This window comes from Oreochromis niloticus, linkage group LG15 (genome assembly GCF_001858045.2).
Source record: "Oreochromis niloticus isolate F11D_XX linkage group LG15, O_niloticus_UMD_NMBU, whole genome shotgun sequence".
Classification (NCBI taxonomy): domain Eukaryota; kingdom Metazoa; phylum Chordata; class Actinopteri; order Cichliformes; family Cichlidae; genus Oreochromis; species Oreochromis niloticus.
Genome location: NC_031980.2, coordinates 10275245 through 10291745, shown reverse-complemented (window position 1 = coordinate 10291745; position 16501 = coordinate 10275245). Strand labels below are relative to the sequence as shown.

Genomic DNA, 16501 nt, shown 5'->3' with positions numbered 1-16501 from the left:
CAATATATTTGCAGTATTCTTTCTATTAATGTGCGTGTGTGTGTGTGTGTGTGTGTGTGTGTGAGAGAGGGGGGGGGATCAGAGTAGACAGTTTCTGTTTGGATCACTGAATTAGTCCAGATAGTTTCTAAAAGCAAAGTCCAATGTGTTTACTTCACTCGCAAAGTGTTGAAAGAAGCAGAGGCAGCGTGTCAGTCTAGATCTTTATTCTGGAGAAAAATGAGTCCCAGCCTTTTAGTGAATAAATACAAGTCACAGGCATCCCAGCCAGTGGAGCTGCATATGTGTACACCTCTGGTTGTGATGAAGCGGATTTCAGTATCAAACAAATAACCCATTTAAAAAGAAGAAAAGATGAGTACATATCAATGGAAAGCACGAAAACAAAAATCATCATAGGAAAAAAAAAAGAATCTTCATTGTATGTGTTATAGCCAATATACATAATATATCACACAGCATTTAGGAATTAAAAAAAAAAACAAAACACTTCTGCTGCTCCTGCTGGTGAAGTTTATAGCATCCTGAGACACTGGTTTGTAACTGGAGACAGGAAGTGTAGTCGAGCACATACAGGTGCATCAATGAGCTCATCAGATTGGTCGTTTACAGCAAACGCATGATGTCATTTTAATGACAAGGCACAAGTGCAAGGAGCTACTGCTTCTCATGAGAAATGGTCCTAGTATTAGTTTGGCTTTTACTTTTTACGTCATTGGCAAAATTACAAATATCCAGCATCAGATTTAAACACATCAGTCCATGAAACCACCAGCAGAGCTGCTTTGTCATCATATGGGATCGATGCTACAGATATCTTACAAATGTTCATGTCATAAAGATGGTGAGTTGATCACAAAGTTGGTCATTTGGGGATTAAAATTCAATGCATTGTCAGCATATTACAAAATTCATTGAGTTTTTAATCACGTTTCAATTATTACATGCCAGAAATTTAGTTTTCTCAGTTTTAATGTAGATTTTGACATGAATGTTGATCAGAAATCCTTATTATAAGTCTGATATGGCACAAGTGCAGCATCAGCCCCAATACAACAGCAGAGATTCAGATCTCAGAGCCGTGATGCCAGCTGTCTTCCCACAAAGTCATCTTCTGTCACTCTCAAACACACACGGGTATTTGACACTTAAATGCTATGTCATAAGCTGTTTCGTGATTGCACAGCCCATAATTAATATATAAGTTAAGGCTTAAGACATTCATCGCTCACATACTGCGACTGCATAGACAAGAAGGAAGTGAGAGCCAACAAAAACGTCTTCAGCAGGATATTCTTCATTGAGTCTCTACCAGTGACACCCTCAAAGATTAAATAAAAATCACTTTTCTTATTTCTTGGCAACATTATTTATCTAATTGCCATGCCAGTGAGTATTGCAGATAAAAATGTACAGCAGTTTAAGGTTTTCATTTGTTCAGTTGTAGTTTTTGTGATTTCAAAGTCACAAATTCAGTCAGAACACTTTGTCTTATATTCTCAGATTCACTACAACATGTCAGCGTGATGTTGACATTAACATTGGTTGTGTCCAGAGCTAGATGGGAAGAAATATTTGGTTCAGATTGTCAGATTTATTGATAGTACAGAGGAATAAAGTGCTGCTATTTAAACCCCTCCCATACACTTGCACTCTCTGATACAATCCCTCTGCTCATCCTGCTGATGCCGGCCAGCTTGACTTTCGCACGGGCCGTCCACGTGACGGCAGCTGTTGAATCATTGGAGTCCAACAGGTTAGCGTAGCGGGAGGAGTCCTCCTCTTGACCCCGTCCACACCAGGAGGGGAGCTCTAACTCCGTCGCCGGGATGCTCAGGGAGCTGGAGGATGACTCTGCCATGTCCCCATTTTGGCTCTTGCCTACCGGCGCTTCATCAGGAGCAGTCTCACCAAAGTTCTCCAAGTGTGGCGGTTCCCAACCTTCTATCTTCTCCAGTTTTTTGGCAGGGGAGATTTGCCTCATCGTCATCGTAACACTCTCCCAGAAGCAGTTGGCCTTCTCTGGCTTGTCCTTCTTCTCTTTCTCCTTCTCCTCATCCTTGATTTTCTTGTGAGACCTTTGAGCAGGAAACAAATATACAGTTGTGGTCAGAAGTTTGCATTCACTGACATTTGAATGTCAAGGTAATTTTGGATTTTTTTTTATCATTTCTTTGAACTTCTTTTATTTCTCGGTGGAATGATTGTACAGCATACATGTTTAATTACTTTAAAAAAGCACATTCCAGTTTATAGCAGATTTGAACTTTTTGAATGCTGAACATTTAATCAATTTCCTTTCATATGAACGTGACAGTTGGGGTTTCTTCCAAACCTTGGAAAAGTTGTGTCACATCTGAAAAACATCTGATTACGCACAGTTGTTTGAACTGATGATCTTGAAATATGGAGTTGTTTGGAAATGGCTAAATTTACAATTCTCTCCACGATCACTGAGGAGGAGTAAATGGTAGAGATTTAAGTGAGTGTATGCAGATATTTTATGCAGATATTTAAGCGTATATGGATTAGAAAAAAAATACATTCACCCAATTCTTGATTTTTAAAGTCATTGCAGATGTTTGCTGTACAATCATTCCTGGTAAAAGAAAAGTTAGAAGAAATCATTCCAAGTACAAAATAACCATGACATACATTCCCTAACCCTGTAAACTTATAACCATAACTGTAGTCTTAAACATGTTCATATACAACAGCCACTTACTAAGAACCACCCCTCCATCCTCCTCCTCCTCCTCCTCCTCCCCCCGTCCTACATAAACAGGAGTGTCTGGGTGGGAAACACTTGAGACTTACAGTGAGCTATTATATAGGAATTCCTGTTGTTTATCAAAGCAAGTGAACTGATTAAGACTTCCACCTTCATACATGTTCCACTTCCTCAAGGGATCTGAAAGTTAGCAACTGGTGAGTAGTGTAAATGTTTGTACTTCACACACTTGACCAGTAATGGCTACTGAGTGCCTCTGTATAAACATGATGGAAACCAGAAATGTTGTGGGTAGCTGTGACATGACTGTGCATTTACTGCATGCTATTAACCGATATGTCTTTCTAGAACTGCTGATCAGTAATCAATAATTTCAGAAAGACCATTTCTTACAACAATGCCATCCACAGCATGATGGAAGCGAAAACAGCGGAGCGGCTTCTTCTTATTATTCTTCATTTGGAGTTATTGTTCTGTCAGATGTTCTACTCTGTGTTAGCTCTGTTTTTCCCCCCAGTAAGAGAACTATTTGGAATATGATAAAGATAATAAGCACATAACCTCACCCTTTGCGGTCAGCCAGCTTCTCTCCAGTCAGCAAGAAGCGCTCGTCATCTTTAGACGAGAACATCTTCTTCTCCCTCCTGTCTTTCTTGGACATGATCTTCTTCACTTTGGCCTCCTGAGAGACACCAGCAAGACAAGAGAGTGTTTTTGTGGTTTTGAAATGCCGATCTGACTCGATTTCACTCATCTGTTGCATGTTAGCTTGTTATCTCTGTATGCCTGTTTGTGAGTGATTGATGCACCCTGAAGACGAGGATTTCACAAAGTTGGCTTTGCAGGAATTGAGAGGAGCAGCATGTTCGGACTGATTAACGTGCAATTTTTATTTATTTTTTTGGATTGGGGAGGGGGGAATTTCTGTTATGGGCCTCACTGGCATAGAGCACATTCCACCGGGAGACCCTCCACTCCCTCTGAAAATCCCAGCCTCCCCGTCACATCAGAATTCCTCCCTGCCATGCCCTCGCAGATTTCCGCCAAGCACTGACGCAGCCATCCTTAGCGACCGCGGAACAAAGTTTTGGCTTTGTTTCTCGCCTGGGAAGAATTCCCAAGGTCAGCTATCAAGGTCTTGACTCCTACTCACATCCGTGCTCGCCTTTGCTTGAGTGTGCATTCTCAGTATACACAATATTACATGATTAATGAGCTTAACCCTGACATGACCTTTCAACTGCTTTTATTGTTCTCATACCTATGAAGGAGGACTTTAGTTCAGGGTTCTGTGTGCAGTACCTGCACAGATCTCTGACCAGAGGATGCCACCAGCAGCTACAAACAAACAAACAAAGAGCTGGATATGAAATCAGTTGTCTCCCAAAGCCAAACAGGAACACGTATGATAAGATCTGTCACCAACAGATAAAACAAACTTTACAATACTACCACTACATAGACTCCACCAGCTCTAAAACTACTGTAAACCCAGACGCATGCAAATACTTAAGATCCTGCTCATATCTGTGATGGATCTTTAAACACTTTACTCAGTGAAAATGCATCATATCTCCCTGTGCATCTCACTCAGAGGAAGTCTCTTTGATTATAAGTAGAAAAAACCCCCCAAATATCCTCCACTCACTTCTCATCCTGAACATGCCTGCGGGCAAACTGCCCCCCTACCAGTTTCCTGTTGTTTATTATCATCAAAAAACATTTACAAAACCTAATCTCAGCTGTTTCAGCACCCTGTCTCAACTCTTGACTGCCCAGCTCTTGTTCTCCGAGTGCCATCGAGTGTAAACTGGATAAGGTTTGCAGAAGCAGTTCGAGCTGTCCAGCAAAGAAACCAGAGATGGTGAAAGAGTTGGAGCCTTTCTGAATGGACGTATATGAGTGTATGTGCTTGCATGCATGCCTGCACAAATAGAGGCCTGCCTATTCTGCCACTGTGCTCTTCGGCATTAACCTCTGGGCCTCTAGATCCAAAGCAGCTCAGTGACTGGCCAAGAAGGTAAAGCAAATGGCTCGCTGACTCTCTGTGTGAGACAGCTTTACCTACAGCTTCACGCTTGGCAGAACAATGGAGGTGTTATTGGACCAAATTCTTCTTTCCATACCTCTGACATTGAAGCCGAGGGATTGCTGCATGAATTGCACACATTGGGGATAAATTCAGGGGTTTTTTAAGCTCACAATCAGGCCTTGGTTATGTGAAGCCCTTAGCTTCAGTATTGATCATCCACATGTATTTATTCACAGGTCCAGTTATAGTATTGTTGCTGGATGTCAACTTCTCTGCCTCTCTGCTACATGCAGTGTATTTGGGCTACATATGAACATTATTTATATCACCAATTAATTTCATAATTGATCAAAAAACTGTCCAGTGCACCAAAAGCAACAGTTTAAAGGGGGAGAACCACACAAAGGAGAAAAACAAACCAAGATACTGAACTTTCATATGCAGGAATCAAACCACTGACCATCCAATTAGTAAACAACCCACTCTACGTCCTGTGCTACCTCTCCTCTGCAAGGTGAGGGTTGTCTTCTTAGCCCATATCTTAACCCAATCTTGTTTTTATGCATAATTTACAATCTTTATATTCTGTAAACAGAGCCCAGAGAAAACACAGGACTATGGGTCAATTGCAATACCTTGAAAAGTTCTAGTGGATTTGCTTTTTTGAATGACACCAAAAAAAAGCTTTAAATAATAATAAATAAATAAAAACAACAACAATATTTATGATATATGCTTGTTTGAATTTGATAAAGTGAATAATAAAATGTTCCCATGTTCACATATTTTCCATGAAATTGAAGCCAGCAGCTGGTTATTTTAGCTTAGCTTTGGACTGAAAGCAGACAAGTGGTTTTAGAGGCCTCTTGTGATAGACATTGGGGTATATTTTTGTCCATTAATTTGCATTTGACTCATTAACTGATTAATTATTCAATTCATTATTTTTAGCATTAGGTAAAATGTATAGGACAGAGTGGTAGTTCTGAAAATAAAGAAGCATCTGCCCATGAAAGCCTATTTTTAAGTACAAAAGCATGTTAATTAAGCTTAATGAACATTGTTGAAGCATCGTAGAGTGAAACGGCAACAGGTAACCTCCACTTTCAGGGCTCCCTGTGCACTTAGTGAGTCCTAATATGAGCATGGAACAACAGAGGGTGAAAGAACTGCAGCCTTCCACAGTGTCTGTGGCTATTTTCAGCCTTGTTTTTCTTCCACACTGATTGTTCCACTCCAAAAAGCCCAGCTCCTCGAAAGAATGCTCAGTTTCCTTCCCTTCTCCAGCTCGGCCACCCCGTCCTCACAAACAGGACGGTGTATGAAATATGTCCTGTGAACCAAGTCACATACAGTGGCTATACAATAAAGCGAGCGACCAGCCGGGGTTGAAAGACAATGCATCACCTGTGTGCGGTTTCAAATCAGCTTAACAAGTTCACACACAGCACGCCTTTGAGTAAAGACCCGCCGTCAGCACAGATTATAAGATGAACAGAGCGCTGAGATAAAACTCGCTTCCACAGACAAAGGACACATGTCCTCAAACCCTCATAATAAAACCATTGTTTATTATATTTACAGCAGTGATGACCAAGCTGATTTAGCTGATCAGGTATGAGCTTTCCTCCAGCAGACTCACTTTCAGTTCAGCTAATTTGTGACTCCTTAAATCTTATATTCAGTATTTTGGTCATTGTTTCTAAGAGCTGTGAGGATACAGTTCTGACTGACGTAATTAGTGCTACATGTATCAGTGCCAGGACAAAGTCAAATATAAGCAGTCAGACAGGTTTTAAGATGCTTGCTTATTAAACAGAAAAAATGTACACGCGCACTAGAAGTTTCAAATGAACCAGGAAGGCCGTGTGCAAACTGCGATGGATGTTTACACACAGTCACAGTAATACATTTTAATCGTTGCTGCTTTCTCATGAACATGTTTGGCTAATTTTAGGGGTTTTAAATGTATGATCTTAATGAACTTCACTATGATTACACAACCTGTATGCAGTGTGGACCAGGCCTGGTCAAACCCTGAACCACATCTTAACTGGATGTCCCAAAGCACTGGGTGGAGGTGGAATAAAGCCGTAAGAGAAATTGCCAAATGGACGGACTTCCAGTGGGTCAAAGCTAATAAACACCAGGCTGTCACCACTTGAGGCTATCAGCCTCCAAGGGAAGGGGACGTGGCTTCAAAGGCAACAACAACTGCCTGCCCCACATTTTGCACCACACCTCTAACTAGGAGATGCAACACTCCACCCAGATGTGATTCTCCTATCTAGGTGCACAAAAACCAATTCGCTAGTCAAACTTGTTGTGCTCCAGGAGGACACGCTGTCCATTTCTCATGATCTGCAGAAAGCCAAGTAGTAAAATCTGGCTGATGAGGCCTTTGTCAAAGAATGGCACGCAGTGTCATTTCCTGTCAAAGTTGGCTGTGAACAGTGCATGATTTCCTGCAGAAGGTCAGTTAGGAAAGTAAAGAATTAAAAAGAGCCACTAGAGAGTTAGCAAGCCCAATATGGCCTTCTGCAAGTGAAGACTAACTATCTTCTCTGATCCATCGAGGCAAGGCATACAAGTTAAGGGGCAAAATGCTGGTGGTGACCCTCAAGTACCTAATGAAAAACAAGAGGATTCCCAGAAAAGTGGCCACTGACCACCTTGCTACCAGACCATCATGGGAAGGCCACTACTTCCAGTCGCTTCAGGAGTTTCTGCTTGTAGTGAAGCATCTCTGGTGTTTACTTCACTTGAATATGATAAATACTGATTGTCAAAACTAAAAATCTATTACACAAGTGGTATAAAATGACACTTTGTAATAACTCCACGTTAACCTTGCAGAGAATTTCCATTCAGAATATGGAAAAAAAACACTGAGTTAATTCTTTTGGTGATTACTGCGGTCTTGAGCTACAAATGCACCTGCATCATGCTTTTGAATGGAAAATATTCCAATTTTTAAGTTTGCTTTGCTCAAACTATTTACAAAACCATGTTGTGATATGACATCAGAGGTTTCCACAAAATAACAACCGATACCTTAGATGACTGAACTGAAGTGATTTAAATAGAGGAAACAGTCCACTGAAAGATCAAAATGACCTAATTTTTTCTTTCTCGGGATAAGGCTGACATTACAAACGCGCACAGTGACAAAACAACCCAGACGGTTCTCCAGCGATAAGGTTAAGGATAACACAGGGGATGATGGCTGACAGCTAGTGTGTTTACAGATAAACAGTGCAGTGACACTGAGCTTGTGCATGCGTGCGTGTGTGAACTGACAGAGCATTGGCCATTTAAAGCATCTGGATGTTTTGGGCGACATAAGATTGACTCTTTCAGGGTCGATTCCTGCGATGTTCTGAGCGTGTGCACAGAAAGATAAGTGTGGGTCGCCTGAGTGCATATCTTTGAGGGGACAACCGTCACGTGTAAAACTGTGTAAGCTGATGTATGTTTGGAAGCAGATAGTGTGTTTGTGTCTGTGTTCTGTCTGAATAGCTGTGAAGCTGCTGTTTACCTTGGAGACTGCAGTGACGGCTTCCTCATCCTCTTCCTCTCCTTCTATGTCTTTGTCCTAGGACACACATACAGCCGCAGTGAGTTAAGACAAATAGCAACCTTTCCCCACCCCAAAACAGAAACTCTCGCATTTTAAAGCAGGGATTGTGTGTTTGCGGACTGTGCGCATGCCTTCCTGTAAAAAAAAAAAAAAAAAAAAAAAAAAAAAGGAGAGGCAACCATTTTCAAGCGGTAACACAAACACACCGTGTTTGGAGTGCGAGATAGAGGGATGGAGGGAAGAATGGATGGATGGATAGAGAGCTGGGAGAGACGGGGGGGGAAACCACTAAGCTCTGAGGGCAGATTTAAACAAAAGGGAGAGAAAACAAACCCATGACCTCTTCCCTTAATGGTCCTCAACAATATGTGGACTGAACAGAGCTATTTTGGTCTCATTGTGTTTCAGTCTACAGACTTTGTTTTTAATATAGACGCTGTATAATATTTGTGTTATTTGTGTTATTATGTGACACCCTTTGTTTTGGCTTTTGTATAATTGCCACTGGGCTTGTGCATTTTTTTACCATGTAAATAACTCCATGCACCAAAATTATTCTACCTCTTATTATTTATATAAGCAATTTTTATGGTCTGCTTTAATACTTGCATGTTTATCCACTTTTATTCCACAATGACTCCTCAAGACTGTAGTAGGTTATATACATAGTTACAGGGATATTACAGTGATTAGAGCAAGCTGTAGGTAATAAAAGCACTGCGCTGCAGTGGTTTGACTCATATCTATCTAATAGATTCCAATTTGTTCATGTAAATGGGGAGTCTTCTTCAAACACTTTAAGTACGGAGTTCCACAGGGTTCTGTGCTAGGACCAATTCTGTTTGCATTACATATGCTTCCCTTAGGCAGCATCCTTAGAAGGCATAGCATACATGTTTTCTGGAGTATTTAAAAGCAGACTGGGATGCAGAGCCTTCAGCTTTCAGGCCCCTCTTCTATGGAACCACCTCCCAGTTTGGATTCAGGAGACAGACTTTTAAGATTAGGCTTAAAACTTTTGTCTTAGATAAAGCATATAGTTAGGGCTGGATCAGGTGACACTGAATCCTCTTTTAGTTGAGCTGCAAACTGCACTGATTATTTCATCGCCACTCACTTTTTTCTTTTTCTTTTTTTTTTTTTTTTCTTCACTCGCCAAGTTTTTATACACCTCTCTGCATTTAGTCATTAGTTATTATTAATCTCTGGCTCTCTTCCACAGTGCATCTTTGTCCTGTCTTCCACTGCTCACCCCCAACTGGTTGCACCAGATGCCCACCCCTCCCTGAGCGTCTTTCTGCTGGTTTCTTCCTGTTAAAAAGGAGTTTTTCCTTTCCATTGTTGCCAAATCGCTAGCTCATAGGGGTTCATATGATTGTTGGGGTTTTCTCTGTTTTCACTTTATTATTGTAGGGTCTTTAACTATAGTTGCACATCCAGAAGAAATATGCAAGAAACAGAAAGAAGCAAACAATAACAGTTCCCTAAATTTTAACATTTTTTTTCCAAGACTGTTATATTTACACTTGGCAATGATGCAATGATGCCAAACCCAGAGTTGCCCCTGGTGTGTGAACATTATCTTAAAAGTGCTTAGGTATAGGGAAAAGGGCATTTGTGTGAAATGGATGAATGAGGCCTGCAGTAAGAAAGCACTTGCTCTGGAAGTAGATGTACTAAAGTTTACTGTAAACCTAACGGAGTTTTTATCAGAACAGTAATCATTTAGTTACATGCTACAAGAGTGTTTTCATTTGTTAGCATCATAAAACTACCACGATAACTGAATGAACAAGTATAGTTTAATATATTTAAACAGAGGTGGGTAAATGAAATCTGCATTTTTTCATATTAAATTTGAAACACACTTTTTAATGTTTTTTTGTGAAAGTACACTCCTAGTAAAATATCACATCTAAATACAAACCACTACAAAATATATCGACGATCATTATCTTTGTCACTACCTCAGTCATTCCCTTACGACACTTTTTCCACCTCACTTCTTCCTGGAATTCTTGTGGACATTTCCAGGTCCTTCTCTTTTACCACCTGCCCACCAGTTTCAGTCACCTGACACCTCTGTCATCTCTTCCAAATCATGGCCTAAGTATTTATACCAGCCATTATTTCGGCTTACAGATCGTCAGTGTTGTTTCACCCCATCATTTTATTTCAGCTGAATTTACATGTGACTTGATTTTGATCCAGCCCGTTTTGCCATCATCTGTTAAATATCTTAGATTCTAACTGACTCAACTTCTACACCAAGATGCCAAATGTGAAAATAAGCAAAAGCATTTTTCAAAAGCAATATTTGCACTTGAAAATACTTTACAGTTTGATAAACTTCAGAATCCTTCAGAATTTTAAATGACATATCCCATCATCCATAACTTGCAGTTTGATGACTTAACTTGCCCCAGAAGACTTAAGGACATTAAATCATGATAAGTAGGTTGATTGAAGTCATTAGTTGCGCAGCCAAGCCTCTATAGGAGCGGCGCCAGAATTCCTGCTAAATGATCAAAGCTGCATTAACTTTTAACATCTCTTAACTCTATGGGACAGAGGAGGAGAAATGGTGGTTGGACATGTCTGAGCAAAGTCTGCTGGGTCTCCGCCACCTGAGCTGATCAAAGATACAGTCTCACACAATCGCTGACTACTGTTTGAGCGTAAAGAGCGTTAACAACTTCAGAACAGAGTGAGTGAGAGGGGGGAGGAGAGTCAGGGAGAGGGGGAGTAGTGTTTTGGAAAAAAATCCTCCTAACAACACAGAACAGGAGTTCTTATTTCGCACCCCCCAGGGCGGCCTTTTTTGCATTCTCACGTTCCCTCTTTGTGTCTGCACACAAGTGTGTAAATTTAAGCGCAGTGTTTCACAACCGAGCTTGCCGGGCGATAAAGAACCACTCTGAATTCCAATACCAAAGAAGCAGTATTTACACTCCCCATTCTCCAAACCCAGGGACACAGAAAGCATTTAAGGAAACAGTTTAATGTCTTGGGAAATATGCTTATTTACATTTTTGCCAAAGGTTAAATGAGAGCATGCATGCCAGTATCACGCCTGTACACTGAATACCAAGCAAGTTAGCTCGGCTTAAAAGAAAGCCTGTAAATGGAGAGAAAGGCCACATGCTTGTTCATGGAAGCAGAATGAACAGAGCACCACTATTAACACTCTAGCCACATCATTTGAATTGATGTTTACCTACATTTTTAGGGCTTATCATCATCTGGATTTTATCCCTGTTGTCATTACTCTTACTTTTCTCTTTGTTTGTGCTGTTAAATATTGATTCCTTAACATGTACCTCTTTCAGTTTATTTCCTGTTTTATTTTGAAGGTTTGATTGTTTTGTGGCTTTTACTTCCCTACTTTGGTCTTTTCCCACTCTCCCAATGTTGGATTAAACTCACCTGTTCCTTGTTATCCATCCCTCCTAGTGAGTGTGTAGTCTTTGTCAGGTTGTTGTTGTAATCCCCATATTTTCTCTGCTGGTTCTCCTTCTTTCTAGATTCATCAAAAAAACTAAATAACCATTCAACTGATATCCTTGTACTAAACGGCTTCATTAAATAGACTCCCCCACTGTTTCCATTCTTTATCCCAAGTTAAACAAGCCATCTCCTGGCCCTGTATTGAACAGCTAAATGTAGAAAGCATTCAGACAGATCCTATTTATGACATTTTTTGTGTTGAACTGAGGCAAACTTGTGAGACAAAACAAGTGTCTGACGTCCAGGAACTCAACTCTCTTCCCTTCAGCAGGGGATCACATTTCCTTTACCTTTACTATCCTCTTTATGACTCAATGATTTAGAAGTGAGGCCTTCAAAGGTTCGCTAGACGTGATGTATACTCTTATTACCCCACTTCACAGTCAGGGTGGTTTTATCTAAGCATTTAGGAGTGTTACTGCAGTAAGCCACAAACAAACAGGCAAACGCACCTTCTGCAAGCTGACAGCTGCTTGCAGCCTGTTGAACTTCAATAGAAGTGAGTGGCAAAAGCAAGCAGGCACAGGGCCTGCTGTCGCCCCAGTGCACTGTTCATAGACAAAAGGAATGATAGTGACTTCAGGCTATGCATTTCTCTGCTCTCGCTCTTTTCTCCCTCCCTGTCTCTGTGTTTTACTTGTCTGTATCTGTCCGACTGCAGGTCTCTAACATACAGTTAAACTATTACACCCAAAGAGATCTGCTGCGTTGTGATGACGGTAAGCAAACATAACATTTTGATCAGAAGATTTAAATACGTGGAAGTGCATTTGTCAGACAAAATAACAGAGGAAGAGGTGTGAGATGTAACACAATGAAGGTCGCTGGCTGACTCCTGGGCCACCTGGATATATGTGGGTGGAGAAAGCTAAAGAGCAAGATTTCAGATTCTCCTGAGCAGAAACTTGACTCCCGATGGCTTGAGTGTAGGCGCACAGTAGCCAACAGATCAGACTGTTGTTGTTCTGAGTAGTTTCCAGCAATGTTCTCTTTTTCAGGAAAGCTACACTTAATACCGAAAAATGGTACAGAAAAAGAACTCTGAAATCCATAACAGTGTGACTCAGCGCAAAGTTCAGGACAGAGCTCAATCAACAGCCTCAACAAGACATAAGATGTTATTTCTTACAGCCCATTTTACTTTTCTTCTTGATTATCACTTAAATAGTCAGGTGTTTTTCCCATGTTGTGCTTACAGGCTGTCATTGCATCTATTTTCTGTCCTTGATTTGTCAAGATAATTAGTAGATTTGGTACTTTTTGTACCTTTTGTAGCTTTAAAGTGGATTAATCCTTTTTGGGGGGTCTTTCTTGTTTTTTGTTTAAAAAGTACAGAAGAATTCAAAAGGCTATCCCTGCAATGTCATTGTGATACAAAAATGCTGCAGATTCGCTTCGCTCTCCTGTTCGGTCGCTCTGCATGTGGTAAATCAGACAGTGCAGCTACGTCAGTTTGAATAACTGGAAGGAAAAAATCTTTCCTTCGCAGACTTTGTTATCATAACTTTAATCCTGACTTCATCCTGTTGGGTCTTTGCTGTGTTTACAGCATTTTATGATCTGACCCCTGACCCTTTTATGTACTTTACTGCCATGCAGACGGGGCAAGACCCCCCCCTCCACCCCACCTCCTCCTTGATTGCTTTCCCAGGATCTCTAAAGAGCAGCTGCTGCTCTGATCCTAGGTCAGTTTATAGTTTTTTTTTTTGTGACCACTGGCGACAGAGACACAAACTGAACTCAGAGCAGCTCTGTCCCCTGCACATGTAAATGACACATGCGTTATTTCCCAACTGGAGGTCGATAAAACCGAGCCAAGGGTCACAGATATCAGCACTGTCACAACAGCAGATGAAAAATGTTGGGAAATGGTGTTGGTGGATTTTCCCAATTGTGTACTGCATGACAAATGTATACATGTAGTCTGAGCTGTATACAGGGATGGAGCTGCAGGCAGTGAGTAAAATATGACACTGATATGATTAAGGAGAGCATTTTTATGTAATTGGTGTTGCAAATGTCCTTAAACATGTGATTCACTACTCGCTCTACCAAAAAGAAACCTAAAATCATGGCGGGCCTTTTAAAGAAGCTTTGATCATGCATACAGTAAGCTGATTACATACCGCAAGCATGACAAAAGCACATTATTTTGTGTGACTCCAACCTTTATGAGGAATAAAATATCCCATGAGTTTTAACAGATTTATCTATGTATCCAGAGATTTGGAAGCTGCCCGTCCTCCTCCTCTTTCACTGGAGCGTCACTATTCAACTAGATGTGAGCACCTTATGCTCGCTCAACTTAAGTTTTTACTCGAAACCTGATCCAAGTGGTTAAAAACACCACCACAAGAATCTCAACTGATAAACATGTCACCTTGCTATTTCTTATGAGCAATGAGTCGTGGCTGGCTATCCTTGTGTGCATCCTCCCCCATGCTCCCATCAGCATGACAGAGCCCAGCTGCTTACAAGTGCTGATACAGAGGTTCTTTAGACCTCTCACACCCTCTTATTGTTTACCTGGAAAATATGGGTAACAAAAAAAGAAGAAAAAAAACCCCACAACCCACAACAAACAGGCATTTGTGAACCATGCCTTCTTAAGTACCAATCACACCTCTGACCTTTACGAACACTGCAAATAGATTCAAAGCTGCGTGTAAAACCTAACCTACTGTACGTTAAATCATATACATCTCTATAATGACATGCTGAATTTACCCTCCTGTGTTTTATTTTATTGCATTTTAATTTAAATTATATTTCTTATACTTGAGCAGTATTGTGCCAAAATTTGTCCACACACTGTAGCTCTTAGATTCAGAATCCCTTCTTTGACCTCCAAGCAGCATTTTCTAACTTGACATGAGTTTGAGCACTTGTGCACCTCCTCCATTTCTTTGTTTGAGGTCTATTTGGCAACTTTTATAAGAAGAAAACATAAGAAATAGAAGAATTTTGATTTGTCATTATTTAAACACATTTATCATTATTCAGGCTACTTTCTATTCTTATGTGTGTTTATTAAAGTAATTTTTTTTAAAAGCCTGAACAAGTGAAATCAATCATTTTGACAAAGTTTTCGATATTTGTATTGCTATTTCTGACAATTTTACAGTTTCCCGTGTTCATCAGAGTATAAGCGTACCATTATTAGCTGTGAATGCCTCTGTTTGCTTTTTATCCGTGTCATTACCTTGTAGGAGTGATGATAGTGCCAGGACATGTCGTCCTCCTCTGACGCGTAATCCACCAGCACTTTACTCTTGGTTTTCTTAAACATATCTCCACTTGTCGCTGAAATGGACCGTGTCGGTCCTAGAGAGAAAAAAAAAAAAGTTGTATGAGAAACTCTGAAGTCGACCCGGCACTGTCCTGCGTCGCTTTGTCCCTCTTTTCTTGATAACTCTTTCAGCGACGCATCACCCAACCCTTTGAACTCTTTCGGTGGTTTCTCCAGCCGAAAATCGAGACCGCTTTCTCCGTTAGCGGCTCATTCATAGACGTGCCAGGAGCTGGGTGACGATCGCGATTCGTTTCGTAATAGTTTGTCGTGCGTTTTTACGCAGTCTGCGCGACCACCTGGAGCTCAAGCGCTCGCTCCTCCCATATCCCCCTGCTCCTCCGACTGCTTGAAGTTGCCATGGAAGAAAGAGGAAGAGGTCACACGTTTCATCTCCAGCCAATAACAACGCAACTCACCTATAAATGAAGAAGAGATTCACAAGTATAGCCAAGAATAGCTGTTGTCACTCTCTCCCCCTCTTTTTTATCTCTTACCAGGAAGTCAAAATGTATAAATAGCGACATCAGTCTGTTTTGTATTTGAATTAAAGGCGCAGAAAAAAATACAGTGTCAAAACTATTAGCTTCAACATGTTCGTGTTAGTATGTTGCTGCGTTGTTTTTTCTGAAGTAGCACCAGTTATAATTTATTTGTCACTGGGGACATTAATTTATAACATTTTATTGGTCTTTATAAAAATGTGTTTTAAAAGTCGCATATGTAAAATTGTAAGCTGAAGTAAGTAACCAAGACTAACATTTATATGTCTATGTGTTTCGTATGAAGACGCACCAACATGTAATACAGTCTAGAGTAAATAGACAGAAAATCGAGATGCCTTAAGGTGCATGGAAATTGTAATTACTAGAGAAACGCTGGACCTGCCTGTTGTGTCACATTTGCTGTCTTATCATTGTGGCATTGTATTTCCATAATCTGTTTCCCATTTGCAATAAGACTCACTGGAAGATTGGGGAAATGATTATTTTGGTGTGTGTTTCAATCAAGTACCAAACAACTTGTGACACCTGCACCATTTTCACCTGTAAGAGCACAGTATTCTTTAATTTTTAAATATTTAGTTTAACATTGCACTTTACTTATCTTTTTAAAGAAAGTTTAGAGAATCACCAATTGACCTAATCCCTCACATGTCTTTGGACTGTAGAAGAAATCCATATTACCAGGAAGGAACACACACAGACATGCAAACCCTACACAGAGAGACCCCAGTCTGCATTTGAACCCAAGACCTTCATGCTTGCTAAGCGGCAACACCAATAACCACCAGACTACTGCGCTGTCCCAAACTTTTGTTTTTATGTTTTAACTGAGCTTCTGTAACAAAGCAATTTCCCC

At 40.6% G+C, this 16501-nt stretch overlaps 1 protein-coding gene across 1 annotated transcript; it reads right to left on the bottom strand.

The window, feature by feature from the left end:
- Window positions 1–189: 189 nt before the first annotated feature.
- On the bottom strand, window positions 190–15684 carry si:ch211-225h24.2 (testis development-related protein). The gene is made up of 5 exons (XM_019345961.2): window positions 15559–15684; window positions 15053–15174; window positions 8302–8358; window positions 3298–3413; window positions 190–2078 (listed from the first exon to the last, which is right to left on the bottom strand). The coding sequence occupies exons 2-5, from the start codon at window positions 15137–15139 to the stop codon at window positions 1625–1627; spliced, it is 714 nt and encodes a 237-aa protein (XP_019201506.1). The 5' UTR covers window positions 15140–15174; window positions 15559–15684; the 3' UTR covers window positions 190–1624.
- Between the last annotated feature and the right edge of the window lie 817 nt (window positions 15685–16501).